Raw genomic sequence first — 22702 nt, forward strand, 5'->3', positions numbered from 1 at the left:
CTATCAATGTGGTTCGCTTATAACTTCCATTTATCTCAAGGGAGCTTCTCGGGAACATTCCGTTAGAAAGGTTAGTCCGCGATAAAAAGTTTCTTGCGATCTGTGGCCGCTGTTGTTTAAAGTTAAATTGCAGCAACAGTATTGTTATCGGTCATCCCTGAGACCGGCTGCTAACATCCATTTGTGACGTCTGCCTTTGCGATTACCGATAAATTCAGTTTTCTTGATTGGTCGCGCGATTTCAAGTGGCCATATTATATGGCGAGAATATATGGCAATATATGGGAATAATATATGGTAATAATATACGGCAACAAAATATGGCAACAATATATGGCAACAATATATGGCAACAATATATGGCAATAGAATAATATAGGACAATAATTCATGGAATATATTTTTCGTTACAAGAGTCAATGCAAATTTGCGGCATGCACAATGTAATAATAAAAGTAATAATAAAGTAATAATAAAAGTTCTTTCTGCGAGCTTTGAGTCAGACACTCACCAATGATGATATTGATGATGTCTGTTGCATCCAACCAGATCCACCAATGTCCGCCCATGTCCGCTGCCGCTCTCCATGTCGCGCAATATCCATCTTGCAGCTCGTCCCACGGTGATCGCTACACTTTCATCACACTTCCGCGACGCGGTCGATACGCGGTATTAGAACGGCGATATTTACATCAATTAACGAACGTTTTACTCGCCATCGGTGGAAACTTTTTGCGCGCTGCGAAACGGACTCTATAAACTCGATCGGCGAGGAGTAAGAACCGTGTGAAAATTTATTGACTCGTCCAACGGATTTTTACGGTGCTTTTCGCGATTGCGTCTGAAAAGTCGCGAAAATGTGGGATTATCGATATCTACGAGTGAAATATTCGCGACGCGAATGCACGCGAGGAAAGATTAGACAATCAGAAACCGGTCCCCCTTTGGGGGGGGGGAGCGCAAAGAGAAAGGAGCGGGGCAAAGTTTTCACGCATTATAGCTCTGTCACGACGAAGCTTATGTTCACGATACTTTGGCGAAATGAGAATTTAAGTTTTCTTTGTTAGCAACGCGAGTAAAAACGCGTATATTGACAACCGCGGTCACGATATTCAAAGGCACGCGAGCGAGGATACCTCAAGCTCGGCGTGCGCTGGCGCAATTTCTACGCGCATTATACGCTACTCGAGACAATAGGGATTGTGATGAATGAACAATATTGCCAAATAATTCTACAGCCTGTTTTGCAAATAAAAGAAAAGTAGCTAACGATATCGGCATTTAGGTATGAATATATTTTATACGGACAATTGAATATTGTCAAATAATTAAATCGTTAAGTAATTCTGCGGCCCGCTTGAAAAATAAAAATAAAGCAGCTGATATCGGTGTCGCGTTTGTACATATGAATATTCTCTTATTCAGATGACTGAACATCAAAAGAGAATCATTCAGTATTTTAAATCTTGTATGTAATGCAGGCTATCGATCAAGTAATCCCCTGATTGTTTCGAGCAATGTATTTTATTCAACGTCACAAATACACACATGCAAGTATCTATTTGCAATTCGCATTGACTCGAACGATATTTTATTTTATTAGTCCCACACATTCGTCATGCAGAATTTTGTTTCTCTTTTCATTTTGACTCACCGAAACGACTTGCAGTCAGAGCCGGCCACGTTCCGCTTCAACTCTGTAACAAAAAATTCACATTTGCTCATCAGATTTGACCAACGAGTGCGGGCGAGTAAAAGAGTAGTTTACCCTCTGCGATCGTAATTCAAGTCGAGCCGGAAATTATATCCCAGCTCTAGATCGCCAAGGGTCAAACAGAGGACTATAGTAAACTTGTAAACTTACCTTCAAGCCGACTCTGCTTCGCCCGAACCGGATCCTCCGGTGCGGCATCCGCGTCCACCGGATTGCTGTTGCTTTCCGCAACAACTGAAACAGAAAAATCATTTTCCCGGTTGATAACCTGCGGTGGAGAGAGAATATCTTTGATCGGGACCAATCGAAAATACGGATATATTTTGATACGGAATTATCTTTATATTTTTGTTCCAACATTGAAAATTTAAATGGGACTTGAAGCTTTCAAGAGAGCTGATGAGGAACAAGTTACAAAGGCAAAGATCGTAAAGAGTTGAACACAGATGTGTAGGAAACTTGTAAACTTTACCTTCCGGCCGACCCTGCTCTGCCCGAACCGGATCCTCCGGTGCGGCATCCGCGTCCGCCGGACTTGCTTCCCGCAACGTCTGGAACAAAAATTTACCATTCTTGGTTGGTAAGCTGCGGTAGAGAAAAAATGGTTGGTCGGGATGAGTGGAGAATATTCGCTACGATTTTTTTTCTTTATTGATATTGAATGTCTAGATAGGAGCTCTTGAAAGAGCTGACGAAAGAAAATGACAATAAGAAGCGGAGACAACAGTTGTGTGCTCTCGAAAATATTCTTTTACGGATGGACATTTAAATTCAGATCCCGTAACAAGAGTAAACAAACTTGAAAGAAACGCTGACCGAAAACAAAAAAGGTCGCAGTCTAAGAAGCGATATGACGTTAAATATTCTACACAAGACCAATATTCTCACACAGGAATTGGGAATGATTCAGAATGTTTGATTGAGAACATGATGAATTCGAGATCCACGTCCATGGACCGTTATCCGTCTCTGTCTGGATCAATATCTTTTGTATACAACAACGCAATAAATAGATAGACAGACAGAGATTGACGAGAGTAATTGCAAATTCATAAAGTGATGATTACTAGTCGGATGATGACGGATTGTGAATGCCGAGCGCGAAATTCCGACTTCTTATTCCCGGAAAATTCATCAAACGTACGCTCTCGTTATCGGAGACCTCCCGCGTAATAAATGATTCCACATACCTCGAAACGTGACGTATCGTTGCCGGCGTTCTGCTTCTCGACTGCTGAAGTCCTTCGGATTTCACTCGCTCACGCTTCTAATGCTGATACTCGCGATTCGATCGTGCAGTTAATGAATGAGATGCCGACGCGATGCCGATTGAGTATCTCGAGGACCGACGAGATATATTTCTTTTAATTACACGAGACGGAAGTGACGAGAGCGTCGCGCACAGCTGCTGCTGATGGAATGAGATCGAATACATGAGGTGCGCGAGTATTATAATACGAAGGGCAAAAAGTGTCGTCGCTCGCGAGCCGATCAACACAATCGGCGCGATGTAAACATTGCGGGCCTCGGCGGCGGTTGAAGCAAGAGAGACTTGCCTTTGAGCGTCTCTTGTTTTCTCGAAGGTTCCGGGACAACGAGGGGAATGCGAGGCCTTTCAACTGTACGCGACATTGATGCACTCTATTGATTACTGAAAATAAAGAAAATTACTCTGTCGAAGCATCGGACATTTGTTGGCTTTATGTTAATTAAAGAGGAATGTATACGATTAGAAAATGTGTTAGCAACTAATTGTACAAAGTGTAAGTTGTTGTGACGCCGTTTTCAGAGAATAATTAAAGGTCATGGTAGCGTTAAAGAATGGAATTTCATCCTATGCGAATTTAGTCGCGCTCTTATTAAATATTAGTCCTGTATAAAATGTCGTATTTAAAAGTATTGTTTCGCATTCACGAGATTTTGTCGTGAATTCTGCTCTCAGATTGGATCGCGGGTGAATACTTTTTAATGCGACGGGGAATAGAACGTGAAAATCTTGTATGCCTCTGAATCCGAAAACGATTAGGAGAAGAAGTGAATATTTTTCAATACGAAAGTTCGCATTTAAAAATTATCGATTGCGATTGAATACAAGGCATATTTGAAACGAATTGAATCCTTGTTAATGCGAAGCATTCACTACTGCCATCTCGCATTTAGCGCGGTGAAATTTAATGGGAACTAATACTTTTTATTTTCCCTTTCTTCGGATCAGAAAGCAGAATTCAGACGTATTCAAAATGTCAATACTTTTTAATATGTTTCAGTTCGACATTTTATACAGGGAGATTATCCGCTGCGGGCAATAACTCTTCTACTTTTCATTTAATATTCAATGATGATAAATAACATTTAATTGCATTCGTTTGGCTTTTTTTATTTCGAAAATAAGAAAATATATACCGGGGTGAGATTTTACCAATGACAACATTAACGTGATTTTCTTTGATGCTTTTTTTAAAAGTTCAAATATTTCGTCGACTCGCGGGATATTTATAATCGGAGTCTCGTCACGTTAATTACGTGAATAACACGTGCTCCTCCGAGCGGATCGAATGCTCACCGACGGCCACTGTCAGTGCCACGAGCGAATGTCCGGAGCGGACGGGATGCTGAATTAAAAAACAAGACGAAGTGAACGGGACGCGGACAACGATACATCATGCGTCTCCATGCATGTCAAATTGTTTATTATAGAAGAGACTTTGATACGGCAATATATATTCGAAGATTTAACATTTAATACGTACTTTTATTTTTTCTGCTCCTCCCCCCCTCTCTCCCGCTCTTTTTAGACCACACGGGCATAGTCTGGCATAGAGATGGCAACTGTCATTGCAGCACGGACATAAACCGTCTGAAAGTGGATATAGCATGGACTTCCACCATATGCAGATTTTACCACCGAGACCTGAAAGTTGATGTACTATCGTAGTTCCCCTCTCAAAATGGATGCAGATGGCGTCCTTTCCCAGTGCGGAAAGTCGGTGTCGCAGAAAATGTCGTATTGGTCGCTCTCAGGTTACTCTCTGCCTTGAGAGTGTTACTGCTCCGCCTGCGGAGCACGCCTGCGCAGTCAGCGGCTCACAACGAAAGGCGAGAAATTAAATATACACGTTGAGACATAATGGGTGCATTCAGTGGCCACGTTCAGTAGAACAAAGTGATCAGGAAGCGCTTAGTGATTATTGTCTGTGATTGGAGCATTCTTTTAGATTCTTCATAGATCCAGAAGTATTTATCAATCAGGAACGAGATTCAGTGGAAAATCTAGTAATGTTGTCCAACTGTTGAATCTGCTGAATGCAGCCGCTGGCTTAATATACGCGACACAAACTATGGGTCTATTCTTTATAGCTGCACTGCTGAATTAGTGCAATAAGAATGAGAAAAAATATAGTTGTCTCATTTTAACCTATTGCACTAGTTCAGTAATGCAGCTATAAAGAACAGACCTTATGTATTTTCAATACTGACAGTTGATTTCGGAACGCAGCCATAGTGAACGCAATCATAGTTGTTTATTCATGAACGATAAAAATCTGCCTTCATAATTGGTAGGTCTGATACGGGCTTTAGACGCTTGTAGTGAAGATTGAGGGAAAGAGAAAGAGAGAAAAAGAGAGAGTGAAAGAAAGATAAAAGTGAAAGAAAGAGAATAAACAATAAAAAAATAAATAAGATTTTATAAGTTATAACAAACATGTTAAAATGTATTTGTTATATTAGTTTATAAAAGTTTTTATGAATATTAAAATGAAAAGTTGAAAAATATAGAAGTGGAAAGAGGAAAAGTGATACTATCTTGACCTGAATAGGCATTTATATTTATAGGAAAGAAGAAAATAAAGAGACAATATGATGGATGCACGAAGACGCGAAAGAGAATTGATAGGATTACGTGGGGTTTCTGGAGCTTGGAGTAAATCTCCTACGCGAATAGAATAGTATGTATTTTTGCTTAATTTTGTATCTAACCTAATCATTCTGATCTAAGGTAAAATTAAAAATGCTTCAAATATACTTGCTGCTTTTGATCTTGTGAAAATGTATTAATTAAACTTATTCTTATTTCTAAACAAGAATTTGAAATATATTTTGATACTGGTAAATAGTACTCAAAACAATATTAAAAATCTATGTGTTCTAGGTATAGAATATATATATATAATAATTTAGCTATCAAAAGATACAATGTTTTGAATTGCTCTTCTACTTTTAGTAGCTCAGATGAAGAGAACGAAGATCTAACTAAACACAATGGTGACATCTCACCAAAGGATGGCAAGAGAAAGAAACATGATATGAAGAAAAAGGTATTTAAATTAATTTCATATGTAATACAATATGGCATGTAATGTCAATAGATACCCAAATTGAATAAGATACTTGTAATATTGTTTTGTATCAAGAAATAATACATTAATGAATATACTTTTTTAGAAAAGTAAAAAATTAAAAAGAGAGAAGAAAGAAAGAAAGGCAAAAAAGGAGAAGGAGAAAAAAAGGAAGAAGAAAAAAAAGAAAGCAAAGAAGGAAACAGAAAGTAGTTCTGATGATAGCAGCAGTAGCGGTGATGAAGAAGTTTGGGTAGAAAAAACATTAATTACCAATAAGATAAAATCCAAAAAGGGTTCTAGTTCAGATGATAGTGGAGATGACGATGTAGTTGGACCTGCACCTAAACCACATGTGACTTTATCTGCAAAAGATTTTGGTAAAGCATTATTGCCAGGTGAAGGTGCAGCAATGGCAGCTTATGTAGCTGAAGGCAAACGTATACCTAGGAGAGGAGAAATTGGTTTGACTTCAGAAGAGATTGCAGCTTATGAATCTGTTGGCTATGTCATGAGTGGTAGTAGGTAAGCTATATAAAATTATGCTGCTAACTATTACAGTCTAACAATGTATCAATTAATAATATTTTTTTGAATATCTTACTTCTTTAAAGACATCGTCGCATGGAAGCAGTTCGTATTCGTAAGGAGAACCAGATCTATTCTGCTGATGAGAAACGTGCTTTGGCAATGTTCAGCAAGGAAGAACGGCAGAAGCGAGAGAATCGTATATTGGGACAATTCAGGGAGATGGTTAACCAGAAGCTGGCACAGGAGCAGAAGAATAAGTGAATTCTATTTGTACAAATCTTGACGTGCAGATTTTTTGTCCTTTGTACATAAAAAGATACAACTTCTGTATTTGTTATATTATGTAAATATTAATTTAATCCAAGTAGTCACGATATATTCATATAGATAGTCATCAAGACATATGATTATCTCAATATAACTATATTTTATTCTTATAAGATACTAAGAAATTATATATATGTGTATGTTTCATTGATATAGCAACAATAATTCCTCTTCTTTATTCAAGCCTTTTGTTTATTCTCCCAATCCATCCAACCTCCAGTATAATTATATACACTGTAAAATAAATAAATATTTCAATTATAAATATTTAAACTGTTGTAATATTGTTTTAAAAGGTTTACTATACTTGTAGCCTAATTTCTGCATCTCTTGCTGTACCATGCCACTCCTCTTGCCAGACCGGCAACTGAATATAATTTTTGTTAGTTTAGTAGGCTTAGATTTGCCATATCTTTCCATAAAATCTTCTTCTGATAGATTTTGCAATGTGTTAGAAACATTGTCCACTGAATAAACATATTTCATTATTTGTATGCTATTTATATTATTTTATAATTGTTAATATGTTATAAATCATCTGTTATTAGTATTTATATATTGTTAATATTGGCTGAAATATTAGATAAGATAGAAAACTAAATACAATGAAAGATTCCTACTTGGAACATGAATACTGCCTGGTAATTTGCCAGTTTCGTTTATTTCTGATTGTTCCCTGACATCAATGATTAAAATACTATTGTCCTTTTGTGCTTCTAGCAGCTGTTCATAGTTAATATTAAATTTTTCATCTTGTCTGCTCATTGTTGTGGTGCTTATTTCTCGACAAAATAAATTTAAGAAATACAAACTCGATGTCACTAAAAATTTATCGATTATTTTAAACATTCTGCAATAAGAATTTGTCAAAAGTTTCTTTATATAATAAACAAGATAAAAGAAATATTTATAATTGATGCAGTGATGTCTATTTCTGAATTCTACTCTTGGACAAAATACGCACGACTATTTGTTAAGCGATCAAATATAATTTCTGAAGATTGTCGATAACTTAATTTACTTATTAATACATGTCTATTTTTACAAGAGGTGACTAATAATACGAAATTTTTGCAAAAGTGACGTGAAAATCTGGTGTACATTTTGTGTATAATAGATATAATATCACCAGTCTTGAGATAGAGAGCGCAACTGTCAGATCTACGGTCAGTGGACATACGAGTGCAATAACGGGAAGATAAGAAGTGGAGGAAAATCCTGAAAATCTTTCGAAAATCGCTTAAAAAGTGAAAATAATTCCTAAGCACTGTTTTAGGAGTCTTACCTCTAATATTGACAAATTTATGCTCGATCGACCCGTTTTTACATAAAACGAAAGAAACTGAAAGAAAAAAGGTTGCTCCGCCCAGCGAAACAAGATATTAATCGTAAGGGCCAGAACACAGACTTCTGCATAACGCATAATACACAACGCATAAGGGAATCAACCAATCAGAGTTCTTCATTTCCCTCCCAGGATAGAAATGAAGAACTCTGATTTGTTAATTCTCTTATGCGTTGTGTATTATACGTTATGCAGAAGTCTGTGCTCTGGCCCTTAAAGTTGATGACTATCTAAAGCCAGTGGCATACGGTACTTGTTTTCGTGCTGGATTGCTTGCTGGATGAAAATACTGCGTTCTGATTGATACTTTTCCGAAGATGGATGGAAATGCACCAATCAGAACGCAGTATTTTCATCCAGCAAGCAATTCAGCACGAAAACAAGCACCGTGTACCGCTGGCTTAAGTCAGGAAATCTATCATACCGACAATATATAGCGGCATGAGTAAAGCTAAGACTCCATGCATGCGGTGAGCTCCGGCAAACGGCTGCGATGACCAATCAGGAGGGAGGCGCAAGTCCGGTTGCGGCAAGCTCCGGCATGCGTCTGTCTCCTGATTGGTCACCGCAGCATTTGCCGCAGCTCACCGCATGCATGGAGTCTTAGCTTATGCGCTCTATAGCTACATGCGCATACTCTGTGGCCGCATGAAGAAAGAGCGCGAATTGATCGATTTTATAGATATTATCTCTTGTATTTACAAGGACGAATAATTAATTCATTGCATTTAAGCACACGTTATCAGGCTAATATTATGTACATACATCGTACGACAAATTTGTCGGACGTTCCAATTGGTTGAATTTTTAGAGTGCCTAACTTTCTCTACGCACTCTAGAAATTCTCTATCTGAATAAATTGGAGGTGAGGCCCCTACTGTATAATTACCACTATACTGATATAAATAATTGACAAACATTTCTTATCAAAATATGTTGCATCTATTTTTCATTATTCATAAAATGTTCCAAAAGCAATTAAACATCGTTCGCGTTCCGAAACTCGTTAAAAATAAAATAATATGTCGGAACTGTTGCTTGTTGAAAAGCGCATTTTAGGATTCTGCTGGAGGCAGGTGGTAGCGCAGTCTGACGAGGAATGCGGTAACTAGTTCTTTTTATTTCTCATGTACGGAGGAGTAGAGTATACTAATTTATCGAAAATAATCGTGATTTTCGGTTTCTTTTTCACGATTTCACATCGAGTAAGTAGCTAGACAAGAAAATAGCAGGCGTAGACAAAATGTCATTGTGATGCGTCGTGTTGCATAGCACCGAATATGTAAATTTTATGGGCACGATTGTATGACCAGTGGCAGATACACCCTGAAGACGACGACGACGACGACAACGACGACGACGACGACGACGACGACGACGACGACGACGACGACGACGACGACCACGACAACGACGACGACGACGACGACGACGACGACGACGACGACGACGACGACGACGACGACGACGACGACGACGACGACGACGACGACGACGACGACAACGACAACGACAAGACGACGGCGACGATGATGATAATGATAGTGATGATGATTATAACTGTATAATAATTACAATTATAACGTTATAATTATTATTATGATATGTCCCATTGTTTATTTGTATGGCTATAATTGCAAAAAGCTATAGAAGCTTCAAGTATGCCATGGAATTTTATAGTAGAATTTAATGAGTTCATGATGGTGCAGTCTATATTTCGAATCTATACCTTTTGTGTCTCATAATCTAGTCTTTGTAACATATAAAATGGTTTATTCTTCTCAGACAAAGTACAAGTTACGTAAATGAGGCAGCTGCAAAAATGAGTTCCCTGCAACAAGGAAACAGGTTCCTACCATTCTCAAATAATAATTTACAGAGGAAACAATTGTCTATGCAAGGTAAACTTAATGAACATAATAATAAACTTAATGCTTATAATGCTTATGTGTTATGCTTGGTATTTATTTCAATATCTTTTTTTTTATAGGTGGTCTTCCCCAGAGTTTGAGTGGTAGTGATACTGATGTTTCCACATCTAATGAAAATCTAAGCAATGAGGAAAGATATGTCATAAGACATACAGCACGGCAGGAACCCCAAGGTCAGGAAAATCAACAACAGAGCCCTTCTAGATCTTCCAGTCATAAAGAGAACATACCAAATATTCAGGTATGCATAATATGAATATTCTAAGCATTCTAAGATATATATACATGTATATGTATGTATAACAATTGTATATATAAATATGGATATTACTATAGTAATTTGGAGAATTTGGAGAATTAAAATATCTTCTTGTTACTTAGGGCAATTTGCACAACAGAAATAGTTTGAAAGATAGTTTGAATGGATCAAACAGAAATAGTTTAAAGGAGAGCTTGAATGGTTCCAATCGTAATAGCTTAAAGGATAGTATCAATGGATCCAATCGAAATAGTTTGAAGGATAACTTGAGCAATCGTACCAGTGTTGGTTCCAATAGGAGCAGCCTAGATGTTTCAACAAGTTCTTACAATACACTGATTATACATAATGCTAACGATGAAAACACATGGGTCCCTTCTACAAGGTAAATGCCATTTTAAATGGTTCTTTTAATAAAAATGCTTATTTATTGTATATTTAACAATCATATATTGGCATATACATAGGCTGACAGGTATAGTAAGAGAGCATGGAGATATGGGTTACTTGTATTGTGATGGCAGTGGCAAGGGCCATTCCAGCAGTCCTACAATGCAGTCTTTGTCCAATCTGCAGCACGAGGAATATACTCATGAACAATCTGGTGGCGGAGGTTGCCAAGAAATCACAGATATTCCGGATGATTATCTCAATCAATCCCAGGTGAAATTGACCTACTAATTAGTAAATCAAAAAGTAGCATTATAACATTCTTATAAACATGTAAAATTTAATATTAGTAATTGCTTTGGTATGATGCAATTTGATGATATTAAGACAAAATGAAACTGATTAAATTGTGTATAATTGGACAAGTAGTTAAATTTAACATTTTATTCTACAGGTTTTAAAGCATCTTGCGAAGGAAGTGAAGATACCATCATACAATAACAATGGGGGAAGTATAGAGATGAGGATAAGAGAAGGCGACAGGGGAAAGCAGAACGACAATGAGTTCGAAGACAGATCGCCTCCGTCCTACATATCCACGTTGTTACCGTTGAAAAACAAACACAGACTCCTCGGACCGACGGAGAAATTAACTATATCGAGATCACAGCCTGATTTGTCTAGAATCAATAAAGCGGACATCGATAATTACAATCTCCGAGTGACATCCCCGCGGTACTTACATTTTCCGCGTGCTGCACGCATGTTAGGGACCTAGAATATTCGTTGTGATATCTAATTCTCGATTGCTGCTTCAGTAAGATCTTTTTTTGCTACTAATGATATTCTAAAGACAATTATGTACAGTTTAATTGTCAATAAGAATTAATTTTTTACTTTTACGTTCAAAACTAATAAGTTGTCTAGAAAGTTCTCAAATATTTTATTTTGAACAGACTAGCACATTTTTGTCTAAGAATTCTAATTGCTTTACAGATGAACATTTAACTGTTTTAGACCGTTTATTAGACTGACGTCTAATTGCTTCATAAACAGAATGTATTAACATAAAATTATCCCCGAATGTTTCTAGACCTCAAACCAAGGGACGCGAAGAAATAGAGAGGGAGACGGGTGAGGTGTGGCCGCCATCGGAGATGATTCAGATATTGATTCAGGAGAATAGCGCATTAAAGCTAGATTTGAATCGTTGCTACAACAAGGTCGCTAAGTCGCAAAAATTGGAGCAAGAGATAGCGAAAGTACATCGCGCTCATGAAGAACTCGCGGCATCGTGCGAGCGACGAGAGAAACTGGAGCGCGCTGCTAGATCGAGGCTACAGAATGATTGCAAACGATTGATCGAATTGAATCGCGCGTTAAGAGACCAGATCGACTTGTTGTCCGCGCGTACGGACAGTCCGCCGATCGTCGAGTCCATGCGAAAGGAGCTGACGCAACGGGAGCTGCTCATCGGACAGCTCATCACTCAGAGTACGATATCGATTCGCACTATAGATTTCTACGGAGGGTGGTATATAAAATCTTGACGACTTGTCTCGGCAGTTTCGCTTTTTAGAATAATGTTGAGTGGAAAAAAAGAATTTGTCTAAAATTGGGATCGCAAGCTGTGGACACCCTAAGTGAAGATTTTAAGAATCTCTGCATGAGCGCGCATAATGTCCTCTTGTGTAGCAATTATATGAGTCCTTCTTTTAGATAAAGAATTGGCTGCTGCGAAGGAGAGACAGGAAATCGAGCTAGCCGCGCAACGTGCCACTCTGCAGGAACAACGCAAGCATATTGAAATTCTCGACAATGCGTTGAGTAACGCACAGCGTAATGTTGTACGACTCGAGGATGAGGTGAGTTTGATGTCGAATTTATACGTATAATAAATCCACATAATCACAGGTGTTGATCGTAACGCAAAATATTTCTCGTTCGTACGCAGTGTCGCAAGAAGCAAGTGTATGTGGAGAGAGTGGGTCAGCTTCAGCGAGCTTTGTCTTCGCTTCAGGCGTCTAGCGATAGACGAGAAGAAACCGAAAGACAACTGAGAGGTCAGCTCGAGAGAGAATTACGCGAAGGTGGTGGTGCTGGTGGTGCCAACGGCAATGAGCAGACGCCGAACGTCGAAACGATCGCGGACTTTAAACGACGGTTGCGCGAACGGGATGAGAAAATCATGTCACTCGAAGGTGACGTCGCAAAATGGGAGCAACGGTATCTTGAGGAAAGTGCACTGAGGCAGGCGGCTATCGACGCAGCCAGTCTCCCAAAGTGAGTGAAGACTCATTATATGTTGGAACTTGGCGACATTTGTTCCATCCGTCTTATTGTCTATATCGTGTATCGTTTCATGTTTGTCGAATCAGAGACGCGAAGATCGCCGCACTGGAGAAGACGAGTCAAGACGCGGAGAAACTAATCGCTGAGGCTCGTTCAGAAAAGATGAGACACATGGACGAGGTACACGTCGCGCAGAAGAAACTGGCCGATCTGGAATCTAGGTGAGGGATATTTGTCAACCTCGATCTGGACAGTTAACTATTTATAATCGTTCTGAAGTTAAGAATATAATCTAAAAATTGTTCTATCAACAGAATGAAAGATTTAGAATCCAAATTGGCAGAAAGGGACGCTATGATCAGGGTGCTTCAGAAACACACGTATGATAAAGATAGCAGTTGTAGTAGCGGCGTAGGCAGTTATCCCGCCGCACACTCATCTCACTCGAGTACATCGGCGGATCATCATACCGCGTTGACAAGTACGTCGGAACTTGGTAAGCGGAGTCACAAATTTGTTTGCCTTCTTCTTCTGTCGAAGAGTATTTAAACCTTACCTGAAAAAGAAATTGTATACATGATGTAAAAACGTATTAAGATATACTCTTGAAAAAATTATATATATCTTACTATATATCTACTTATATATTTTTATATTATATATGTCTTATTGTACTAATTTTTTATTTTTTTCCAAAGTGAGCAGTGTGCTCGGCGGTGGTAGTGGGTACGGCAGCACTGCTTCTTACGGCGTTACTGACAGTTATAAATATAGAAAACAAGGCAGCTTTGAGCAAACTAATAAGAGTCTCGATGATCAACTGAAAGAACTAGACTCTCAGCTACTTAGCAAGGTAGGCAGAATTATCAAGGTGCAGTGTCATATATAATCGCATCATATGTCATTAATTTAAGAACGAATCATTACATCATCGAGTCTCGTCGGCACTTCGCACACCACGATCTGTTATTATAGATATTTATAGATATATGTCATTATTTATATACATATATATACATATATATATATATACATGTATACATATACATATACACACATATATGTGTGTGTGTGTGTGTGTGTGTGTGTGCGCGCGCTCGGACTTTAATTTGTTGTTTATATTAATATTTATCTTTTTTTTATCAATAGAGATATGTTAATTTTCGGATGATCGTATTTTGAGTTCTTTAGCATCTTTTTAATAGTCGCCGCTGATCATGAAAATATTACAGATCACACGTTCGAAGGTATTCTTGTGTTGGTGTTATATGACTGGAGTACCTTTTGGAAGCCTGTTATGAGAATAGTCGGTGTGTGCACGTTCGATAAATAGGAAATCGAAATCTCAGATGGAAAATTTGTTTTATTCTGTTCTAGTCGAACGAAGAAATCGAGACGGTCATTTGATTGTCTCGTCCGAGAAACCTCACACACCGACTATTCTTTGATTGGAATTACTCGATTAACGTTTAATTCCATAACCTTGTGTGTGTGATTTTTAACATAGTCTAATTAATTTCATTTTTTTTTTCTTTTATTTGTTGAGGAATATGTTTAAGTAATTAGTGACACGTGTTACTCTTACACAAGTGTGTGTGCTATAATGCCATAAATGTCATTTCTTTTTTATATCTTAATTCTTTCCTAAAGCGATGTTGTGTGCCATTCGTTTGTCAAGATAGAAGATAGAGCAAATAACAAAATAGATCTCAAGTTTTAATTAATCCATTTCTTCTTTTTTTAATTCTAATTTCTCTCCAATGACCATACCGAGAAGATTAATCCTCCTCTCCTCCTGATCCCAAAGTGTCCCTGAATGTGCATGTGCTGGTTTTTTTACGGCGAGCACTAACCCCTTTTCCAGGTCCCGGCCTCTCCTCTCTTGCCAACCCGTACGTTCTCTTCTCTTGTTTCAGCGGGCACTTTGCTGTTTTCCAGGATTCTCTAATCCAGGCACTGCGTCGCGAAAAGGAAAAATACCCAAGCCACTACTGGCGGGTGTAGATAGCACAGGTACTTCGAGCACCGCCTCGAGCAAAAGCCGACTGTTGGACGACTCGTCCGGTACAGAGCACGCCGTGGTGTCGCCGAGCATAATCGAGCTGGCCAGTGCGGCGGCCAGGCTGAAGGGCACGATTACCAGGCTGTCGGACGGCAAACAAGCGGGTGAGGACATGATGTTACTGGAGAAGCAGGGTAGGAGCTCGCAACGGCAACGGATGCAGGAGGGTGAGCCGCGTCGCGCTGGCAGTCTACCACCTAGTTCGTTACCGCGACCACCGCGGGCTCTCAAGTCCACGGCGAACTCGCGCTACTGCCGTCTGAGCGACACGGAGACACGTAAGAAGTCCGATCCCGGTCCGGTAAGTCTGGACTCTTCGTCGGCCGCGGCTACTATAACGACGACCACGACGACGATGAGTGCTAGCGGCTCCAAGACCGTACGCGATTCCAACAATTGCAGCAGCATCGAGTACGGTAGATTCGACGCGAAGACGTCGCGCAAGAAGAAATCGACGACTGCGACGACGACGTCGGCGGGGAGTGTGGTAGAAAGCTTTGTGACGAACAATCTGAAGAAATCATCACCCGTAATGACTACGGCGACCGTAGCGGCGAGCAGTGCTGCCGGTAACGGTGGCGGCGGTAGCCATGAGTACGAGAGACTGCAGTCGGACAGTGGTGCGATCGCAGGCCGCAAGAAGTCGACCATCGTCGGCAACGGCAACAACACGGAAATAGTCAAGCACAGAGAGATCCAGAGTCGCTCGTTCATACCGCCACCGTCGCGTCGCATCGGCGAGTACGGCCGCTTGAGCGACGGTGACTCCCCGTCGTCATCCGCGGTGAAGGCTGGCACGCTGAGAAAAGCCGGACAAGTGGTGGGCGGTGGATCCTCGCGGGCGCAGAGCACCGGCAGCACCGTAAGCAGCAAGAGCGGCGGCGCACGCGACTCCGGTGGCACCGCCAGCAGCGAGGCCTCCACCGCCTCCTTGCCGCCAGTGAAAGCTAGGTCGATACCGCGTCCCAACAACTATCGCATCCAGTTCTGAAAATTCGGACCGCGCGCATCGTCTCGAGCGAGCGGTACACATGGAAAGTACATACAGGAAGGTCCGCGCACAGGGAACACGCGATGATGCGTGTCCTTGAATCGGGTTCACGTCGTCTCGGCTATGTCTTCTCGTACGTCGTTCATCACATGTATCCCGCGTTCAATTCAGGAATGGCCATAACGACGGAACGACGAAGTTGTCACGATCGCTGATCGCGGACGACCGAACGCAAACCACGGATTTGTTAAATTAACGTAGCGATAGTGTATGACCTAGTCATTACCAAAGTAACTTCCGAGAAGGGTGTAGGGAAAGAAAGAATTGTCTTTCTCGTGCTCGCGTTTCACATGCTCGCGCTTAAAGCGCGGCCCCTTTAACGACAAGATGAGACGATATGTACATATCGCTCTCGTGTGCGAAGTGCCTTCTCATGCGCGATCTCTGCGAATCTTGTTCTCACAGAGAAAGGATACACGTCCTCCCGCTTCTCCTTTTTTCGATATACATGAAGAAGAGAAAAGCGCCAGTGCAGAAGAGTTTGCGAAAAGGAAAGAAAAGGGGACAATGTCCGTCGCTAGTCTGTGTACAAATAATCATATTTCTTCCCGATCGACCCGATCGCGCAGTTCATACGCCTTCGACGGTTCTCGAGAGCTCCGAATTGGTAATTAGGTCTAGGTTCCGATAAGACTGAACAATTGGATACTGTGTGACGTTGCACTTCATCTATTTGTCCTCGCAAGTTATTTCTGTTCTCGCCTGTTCCTGTTTTCTTCTCTCTCGTTTCGTTCTTACGCGGTATTACGCGCGCGCTCTTTTTACCCGACAGACGATAGTTCTCTTCGTGTAACTTCATCGTATAAAACGTAATCCCTTTGTAGAATCACATAGATATGTTACTCTATAGTACGTACGTAATTCGTATCTCTTTTAATCGCGCTCTTTAAAGTTATTTTTGTTAGAGTTCTTGTAGATATTCGTATAGAAACTACGACGCAAACAGAGAACGCCAAAGTATAAAACTATTATACGCGTGAATGCGCTGCGTTTTTTATAACCGATATATATATATATATATATATCTCGTTTCTTAATATGATTTACTGTATTTATTTGTGCTATATATTTTGGAATTAGCTGTCTCTAATATTATTACGTACACGCATACGCGTTTGATGTTGATACTTGTTTTTCTCCGGTATATATGATAATTTCTACGTATGGCGTGCGGCTAATTGAATTACTCTTCAAATTGTGACATAGGACATTCGATTGATCACGCGAATCATACGTTAATCGTGTGTGGGAAAACATGGCCGAAGTTAGTTTGGGCCTGTGTGCGTAGTGCCACAAAAGATTCTGAATCGCCGGGAAAAGCCCTCGCAAAGCGGAGATGTATGTTCTCTCCTTCCGGAGTGACTTAAATTTATGCAAATCGTACGAATCGCGTCATAATTCGAAGATCGCTTATCGTTGAGACAGCGGATGCCAGGATGCGATTCGAAAGATTGGCGATTATCATAGGTGATGATGTTGATAATCTTGCATTCGATTGACGTTGATGTAATATGGCTTCTTTCCACATGCAAGAATACCAAATGTAACGTCACCAAAGAAATAGAGCGTTCCGCAAGACGCTACTTTATTGAGCGTCGAACTACAAGTTGAGCTACTACGTAGTAACAGCTAAATGCCGCACCACGTATCCAAATATCGTTCCTCATGATATTTTCCTAAGATATTTTTTCTCCCCGGTAGCAGCGTGCTTCCGTTGCTTTTGCTTTCGCGCGTGAAACTACAAGCGCGATTATAAGACGAAAGTGTGATTTCTTGAAGTTGAAAAAACTCACGGCAGTGTTCGAATACATACATATATATATATATATATATATATATATATATATATATAATTATAAACGCCGTACCGAATCGTCGTTTCGCTCTCTATTTTTGATACAGCCGTTCGCTCTATGGACGAACATCATTCTTCGTTATAAGGAAAAGAATAAGAATCTACACACGGCCGATATGTTAATAATAATAATCCGTCGTAGGTTTATACTTCATAACGAATTTCAAGTCTGTGGTTTCGATAGCTTTACTGCGCCGGTACCCAGTAAGCAGATCTTTTTTCTCCCGTAGGAGATTCTGTAAGAGAATCGACTGCGTCGATCGATGTGGGAGGGACAGAGAGAGAGAGAGAGAGAGAGAGAGAGAGAGAGAGAGAGAGAGAGAGAGAGAGAGAGAGAGAGAGAGAGAGAGAGAGAGAGAGAAAGAGAGAGCGTGTCCGTCAAACGATGCTCGTGACATTTAAAACACAGGTCGTTGACTGGTGTATATCGTTTTGTGACATTTTGTACTCGAATGAAGAGATTGCTGACGAGTTACTCGATGTAAAGAAAGGTTTGAAATACAGCCCCTCTTGTAAAATATGTCTCGTTCATTTCGTTATCGCTCGATATAGCGTTCAGGATATCTGCGTGATCACGTGTCGCCTCTCTGTCAACTTATCAATTAATTTATTTATATCTTGCTTTCTCTTTATATAAAAACTATTTGAAGACCATTTAATTCGTAACAAATAACATTATCTTGCGATAAGATAAAAACTATAAAAGGATAAAGATCTCACAGATAAGCCGAACGTCGCCGGGATATTCTATTCTACGATGATGAATATTAAGATCTCATCTCACTCGACGTTTAGTGAAAATCAATAATTTTTATATATTATGCGCATTAACAGTCCTGTAAATTGCACCGCATACGATTCACACTAATGACAAGAAAGGTGTTTGCTATTCGCAAGCGCCTCGCTCGAGTAAAAAAACATTGTCGTTAGCTGCTTTCGTTAGCTTATTGCACCTAGCTATGAACGTTCCCGTCAGCGACCCCTTAATCCTAAACAGTATAAAATAGTCTTAAAATGCTATTGTTAATACGCGTGCAACAATCGTTTCGTATAAGTACGCTTATAATGATTCGGTGAATGTTTTAATTCGTTCATTAAGAGAATACTTCTCTATAAAGAGAATATATAATGATCGTAGAATTATACATAATTTAGAATATAATTTATAAAAATAATATATCTCATATGCGCGCTAACTACATCTGTATCATATTACTTGCAGAAACTAATCACATATTATTTACAGCATTATATTTCCATGCATTAGAAAAATAAACTTGCATGAAATTGAGCGCACGCACATGCGTGTGTATATGTATACATACATACATACATATGTGTATATAAGAGAAAATATATATCATGCTTGAGAGTTTTTACACAAAACTTTTATAACATCTTTACCGAATTGAAATTTAATGATGCTTCGTACATCTCATGATCTCACTTATAATCCGATACTTTTGAAGAACCATGAAATTTCTGAATCCTCTGAATGAAATTCAAACATCTAGATGACGAGTTCTATAAAATTTTCGGATTAAATCTTATAGCTATTAAATAAAACTAACAAGTATCATAAAAACTTTCTTTCTCGATATTACTTTTAATCATACTTTCGAATATTATACCGTTCTTATAACTCGAAGATTCTGTATATTTGATTTGCACACGAGAAATGGTAACAGATAGAACTTTTTGTCGCTCGAATGAAGAATGCACGGTGATCTGTAATAACAATAAGAGGATGATTGTGAAGTTTCAATAGTGAAGCAATGAGAGATGTAAGAGAGTGATAGTAATCAAATTCTCGAAATATTTATATATATAAAAAGCGAGTGTCCGAGACTGTATATACTGTTTAGGGTCAAGGTTAGCTGTCACCGGAGGAATCATCAATCGGCGACACGGCTACGCTACTTCGCCAAAATTCTTGTGACCAGTGTCCTTGGCGTGCTGCTGCGCCGCCATTTGTCCGTTCAGTCTGATTTTACAGTCATTGCAGATCAGCGTGAACTTCTGCACATCTGTGAATTGACGACTCGATTTCGCTTCTCGCGCGAGCTCCGCAGCTTCCAACAGCATCCTTTCGTCCTCAGTGGGAAAGATTGTTTGAATACAGCCACTCTGAATCAACGAATTAGAAAGTTCAAGAGTAAATTTTACACGCGATGTCGCGATTAACGCGATTCGTAGATATATAAATTATTTATGAAGCACTTCGCATCGTTATTGCACTTATTTAAGGAATTTTATAGACTATTTATGGAAACTTACATCCAGCGGCTCTAAGTAAAGCGGATCGTAATGAATTCCGTCGAATATAAGAAAGACTCTCTGAGTATAATGCTGATCCTCGCCGAACCTATTAATGATTGCGTTAATGCTGTCGATCACTGCAATTTCCAAGCCATAAAATTTGGATAGAATCGACAACTCGATGGCGCCGCCCCACGAGTCGGACTTGAGGATCCACTTGCAGTACTCTGCATTGGGTCTACCCAAAAATGCCTCTGAATATTCCTCTGGGTCAGCTGCTACTGCATTAGCTATAATCTCTCTCATGAAGCTGGCGCAACTAGTGTCGACCTTTCCTGAAAGAGTGCACACAGCTGCAACCATTATCACTGCTGTACAGCTTCTAAGCATAATCTCTGTTGTCTTGCTAATTTGGTTTCTTCTTGGGTATCTTGATTATCGTGGTATCTTCAGGTACTTGCTTACCATTCAGCACATAGCCCACACTAGTGAAAAGACAGGAATTGTCGGCAGGCACGACTTTCTTCATCAATACACCAGGAGCATCCACAAAGCTCTCTTGATCAACTATGTGTGATCGGCTATAATTATCGAATCTTTGTTCCTCTCCATTGAACATGATCTGCACATTAAAAGTAGAGTTCTTAATATGATTATAAATGAATGCTTCCTTTTATATTTTAAAGAAATAGTAGTAAAAAAAATATTCTATAAAATTGATCTTAACTTAATAAAATCAAACTTTAGTTTATTACACAGTAAAGCCAATTTGACTAATTATTTCATTCAATGTCACTCTCTTGATTACATTCCAATATTAAAATATTAAATTCCAACTATTCATCTTGGTATATCTTTAAACTTTTTTACTTTATAACGTAGAAACATTGGATACAAACAATGTATAAGAAAATTTTGTAAGCTACCAAACTGTATAAACATGATAACTGCAAAGGAAAACAGACCCGCTTCTCCTCAACAATCAAGGTATCCCCGGAGACAATGCCGATGCGCTCGATCGCGATATCGGCATCCAGGTCGACGGGCTTCGGTGGGAAGCCGACAAGCACCTGAAGAGCGGCGACGGGTACCCCAGTGAGCTCAGCGAGTTTCGTCTTTAACTGGAACGCCTTGTCCTGAGGAGTAAGGCCATTGACGACCTTCTGGCCCGATTTTGTTTTCACTCGAAGCACGAAACCTGCCATAGCGATCTATCAAGACCGTGCACGATTCGTGGAGTTAGCGTCGATCAGCTGTTCCGTGTACCCCACGGGACTTTTATCCACCACCACCTCCTCGTCGTCGTTGTTCTCTTCGTCGTCACAGCTGAACGATCAATCATGAGCATTCACAAGGATACATTGTTAGTCTGATAACCGTGGTAGCGCCAGCGATAACTAACAACGGGTCATCGCACGAGCGACCGAAAACGGAGCAACCCAGGGATATAAGACTTTGACGGGTGATACAATTCGACTCCTCTTTTGTACGAGAATCGATTGTTTGATCGATTGTCTGTCCCGCCGTTGATTTGTACTACACAAGTACTATTGGTTCCCGAAATTCCGTTACGAGCCGCCACCGCTTTTACCGACCAAGGTCCGTAAATAGAGGAACAAAGTTAGGTCCTCTCATCCACTTCACACAGTCTGGCTCGAAAATGGTGGCGACCGTGGCTCAGCTGATTAACCACATACTGTCAGGTCAAAAATTATTTTCGTTTTTTGCAATTCTTTGTACTACAGTTGGCGGCATTGTAGTTGTTTTTCATCTGAAAATTCTCACTGGTATTTTGGAATGTGCTTAAAATATGTTTTACTTCTGATTACATCTTAAACTATGTTTTAATTACTCCATTCACTCACACACTAAACCATAATACTACATGTACATAGTATCACGTATGTACACCAACACAGATTCTCTGGCTCCAAAATGGCGGCTGTGAGAGGACCTAATTTTGTTCTGTTCCTCTATTTACGGACCTTGTTACCGACCAATCGAGGTACGCGACAACAAGCGTGAAGCAGTAAGTATTACACGCGATCGGTTCTCGCAGTCAAGTCGCACGATTTTTCCTACAAGAACTGTCGCTTTTATTGAAATTGGTGTGTATACACGAGTGGCACAGTGCTTTATGTAGATTTACGCCTTACCGTATAATACTGCGGTTCGAGTAATGAGCGAATCGAGCGCGTTTACGCGCTCCAAGAGATGTTTCTTCTAATAGTCTCTACTGGTCCGGTGCATAATTTTCTCTATGTATATCTACTGTAATATGTATATGCATATATACACTTGCATATGCATATATACATACGCAAGGTGTCCCGTCAAACTGTTTGTCCC

General features: G+C 39.8%; 4 protein-coding genes and 1 long non-coding RNA gene across 13 annotated transcripts in view; 3 read left to right on the plus strand and 2 right to left on the minus strand.

Moving 5' to 3' along the window:
* The first annotated feature begins 4870 nt into the window (after positions 1-4870).
* On the plus strand, positions 4871-6871 carry LOC105183551 (NKAP family protein CG6066). Of its 3 annotated transcripts, none has more exons than XM_025304641.1 (6): positions 4871-4987; positions 5194-5271; positions 5549-5661; positions 5937-6030; positions 6158-6576; positions 6666-6871. In XM_025304641.1, exons 3-6 carry the CDS (start codon positions 5573-5575, stop codon positions 6841-6843), a joined length of 780 nt encoding a protein of 259 aa, XP_025160426.1. In that variant the 5' UTR covers positions 4871-4987; positions 5194-5271; positions 5549-5572; the 3' UTR covers positions 6844-6871. The 3 variants fall into 3 exon arrangements, with proteins under 3 accessions (XP_025160426.1, XP_025160427.1, XP_011140082.1); XM_025304642.1 differs by having other exon boundaries at positions 4886-4987; positions 5211-5271; XM_011141780.3 differs by lacking the exon at positions 4871-4987 and having other exon boundaries at positions 5130-5271.
* Positions 6854-8329, minus strand: LOC105183550 (rhodanese domain-containing protein CG4456). Of its 5 annotated transcripts, none has more exons than XM_025304646.1 (5): positions 8195-8315; positions 8011-8135; positions 7530-7730; positions 7217-7376; positions 6994-7143 (listed from the first exon to the last, which is right to left on the minus strand). In XM_025304646.1, the coding sequence occupies exons 3-5, from the start codon at positions 7672-7674 to the stop codon at positions 7089-7091; spliced, it is 360 nt and encodes a 119-aa protein (XP_025160431.1). In that variant the 5' UTR covers positions 7675-7730; positions 8011-8135; positions 8195-8315; the 3' UTR covers positions 6994-7088. The 5 variants fall into 5 exon arrangements, with proteins under 5 accessions (XP_025160428.1, XP_025160431.1, XP_019697201.1 ...); XM_019841642.2 differs by having other exon boundaries at positions 7874-8135; XM_025304643.1 differs by lacking the exon at positions 8195-8315 and having other exon boundaries at positions 6854-7143; positions 7874-8182.
* Positions 8330-9360: 1031 nt separating this feature from the next.
* Positions 9361-17776, plus strand: LOC105183552 (uncharacterized). 3 transcript variants are annotated; one of them, XM_011141782.2, is made up of 13 exons: positions 9361-9459; positions 10040-10155; positions 10245-10426; positions 10567-10829; positions 10912-11107; positions 11289-11569; positions 11928-12328; positions 12554-12699; positions 12789-13117; positions 13213-13347; positions 13441-13622; positions 13825-13979; positions 15043-17776. In XM_011141782.2, the coding sequence occupies exons 2-13, from the start codon at positions 10077-10079 to the stop codon at positions 16177-16179; spliced, it is 3486 nt and encodes a 1161-aa protein (XP_011140084.2). In that variant the 5' UTR covers positions 9361-9459; positions 10040-10076; the 3' UTR covers positions 16180-17776. The 3 variants fall into 3 exon arrangements, with proteins under 3 accessions (XP_011140084.2, XP_025160443.1, XP_011140083.2); XM_025304658.1 differs by lacking the exon at positions 9361-9459 and adding an exon at positions 9798-9816; XM_011141781.3 differs by lacking the exon at positions 9361-9459 and adding an exon at positions 9864-9913.
* A 245-nt stretch (positions 17777-18021) lies between these two features.
* Positions 18022-21802, minus strand: Yod1 (Yod1 deubiquitinase). Its single transcript, XM_011141784.3, has 4 exons — positions 21319-21802; positions 20819-20975; positions 20372-20688; positions 18022-20221 (listed from the first exon to the last, which is right to left on the minus strand). Exons 1-4 carry the CDS (start codon positions 21556-21558, stop codon positions 20006-20008), a joined length of 930 nt encoding a protein of 309 aa, XP_011140086.1. The 5' UTR covers positions 21559-21802; the 3' UTR covers positions 18022-20005.
* Positions 21803-22388: 586 nt separating this feature from the next.
* The window catches only part of LOC105183556 (uncharacterized), a 3537-nt gene continuing 3223 nt past the window's right edge, over positions 22389-22702 (plus strand). Inside the window, exon 1 of the long non-coding RNA XR_849788.3 lies at positions 22389-22461. This is a non-coding gene — a long non-coding RNA (uncharacterized LOC105183556). The remainder of the gene's footprint in view (positions 22462-22702) is intronic.

This window comes from Harpegnathos saltator, unplaced genomic scaffold (assembly GCF_003227715.2).
Source record: "Harpegnathos saltator strain DR-91 unplaced genomic scaffold, Hsal_v8.6 scaffold63, whole genome shotgun sequence".
NCBI classification, from domain to species: Eukaryota; Metazoa; Arthropoda; class Insecta; order Hymenoptera; family Formicidae; genus Harpegnathos; species Harpegnathos saltator.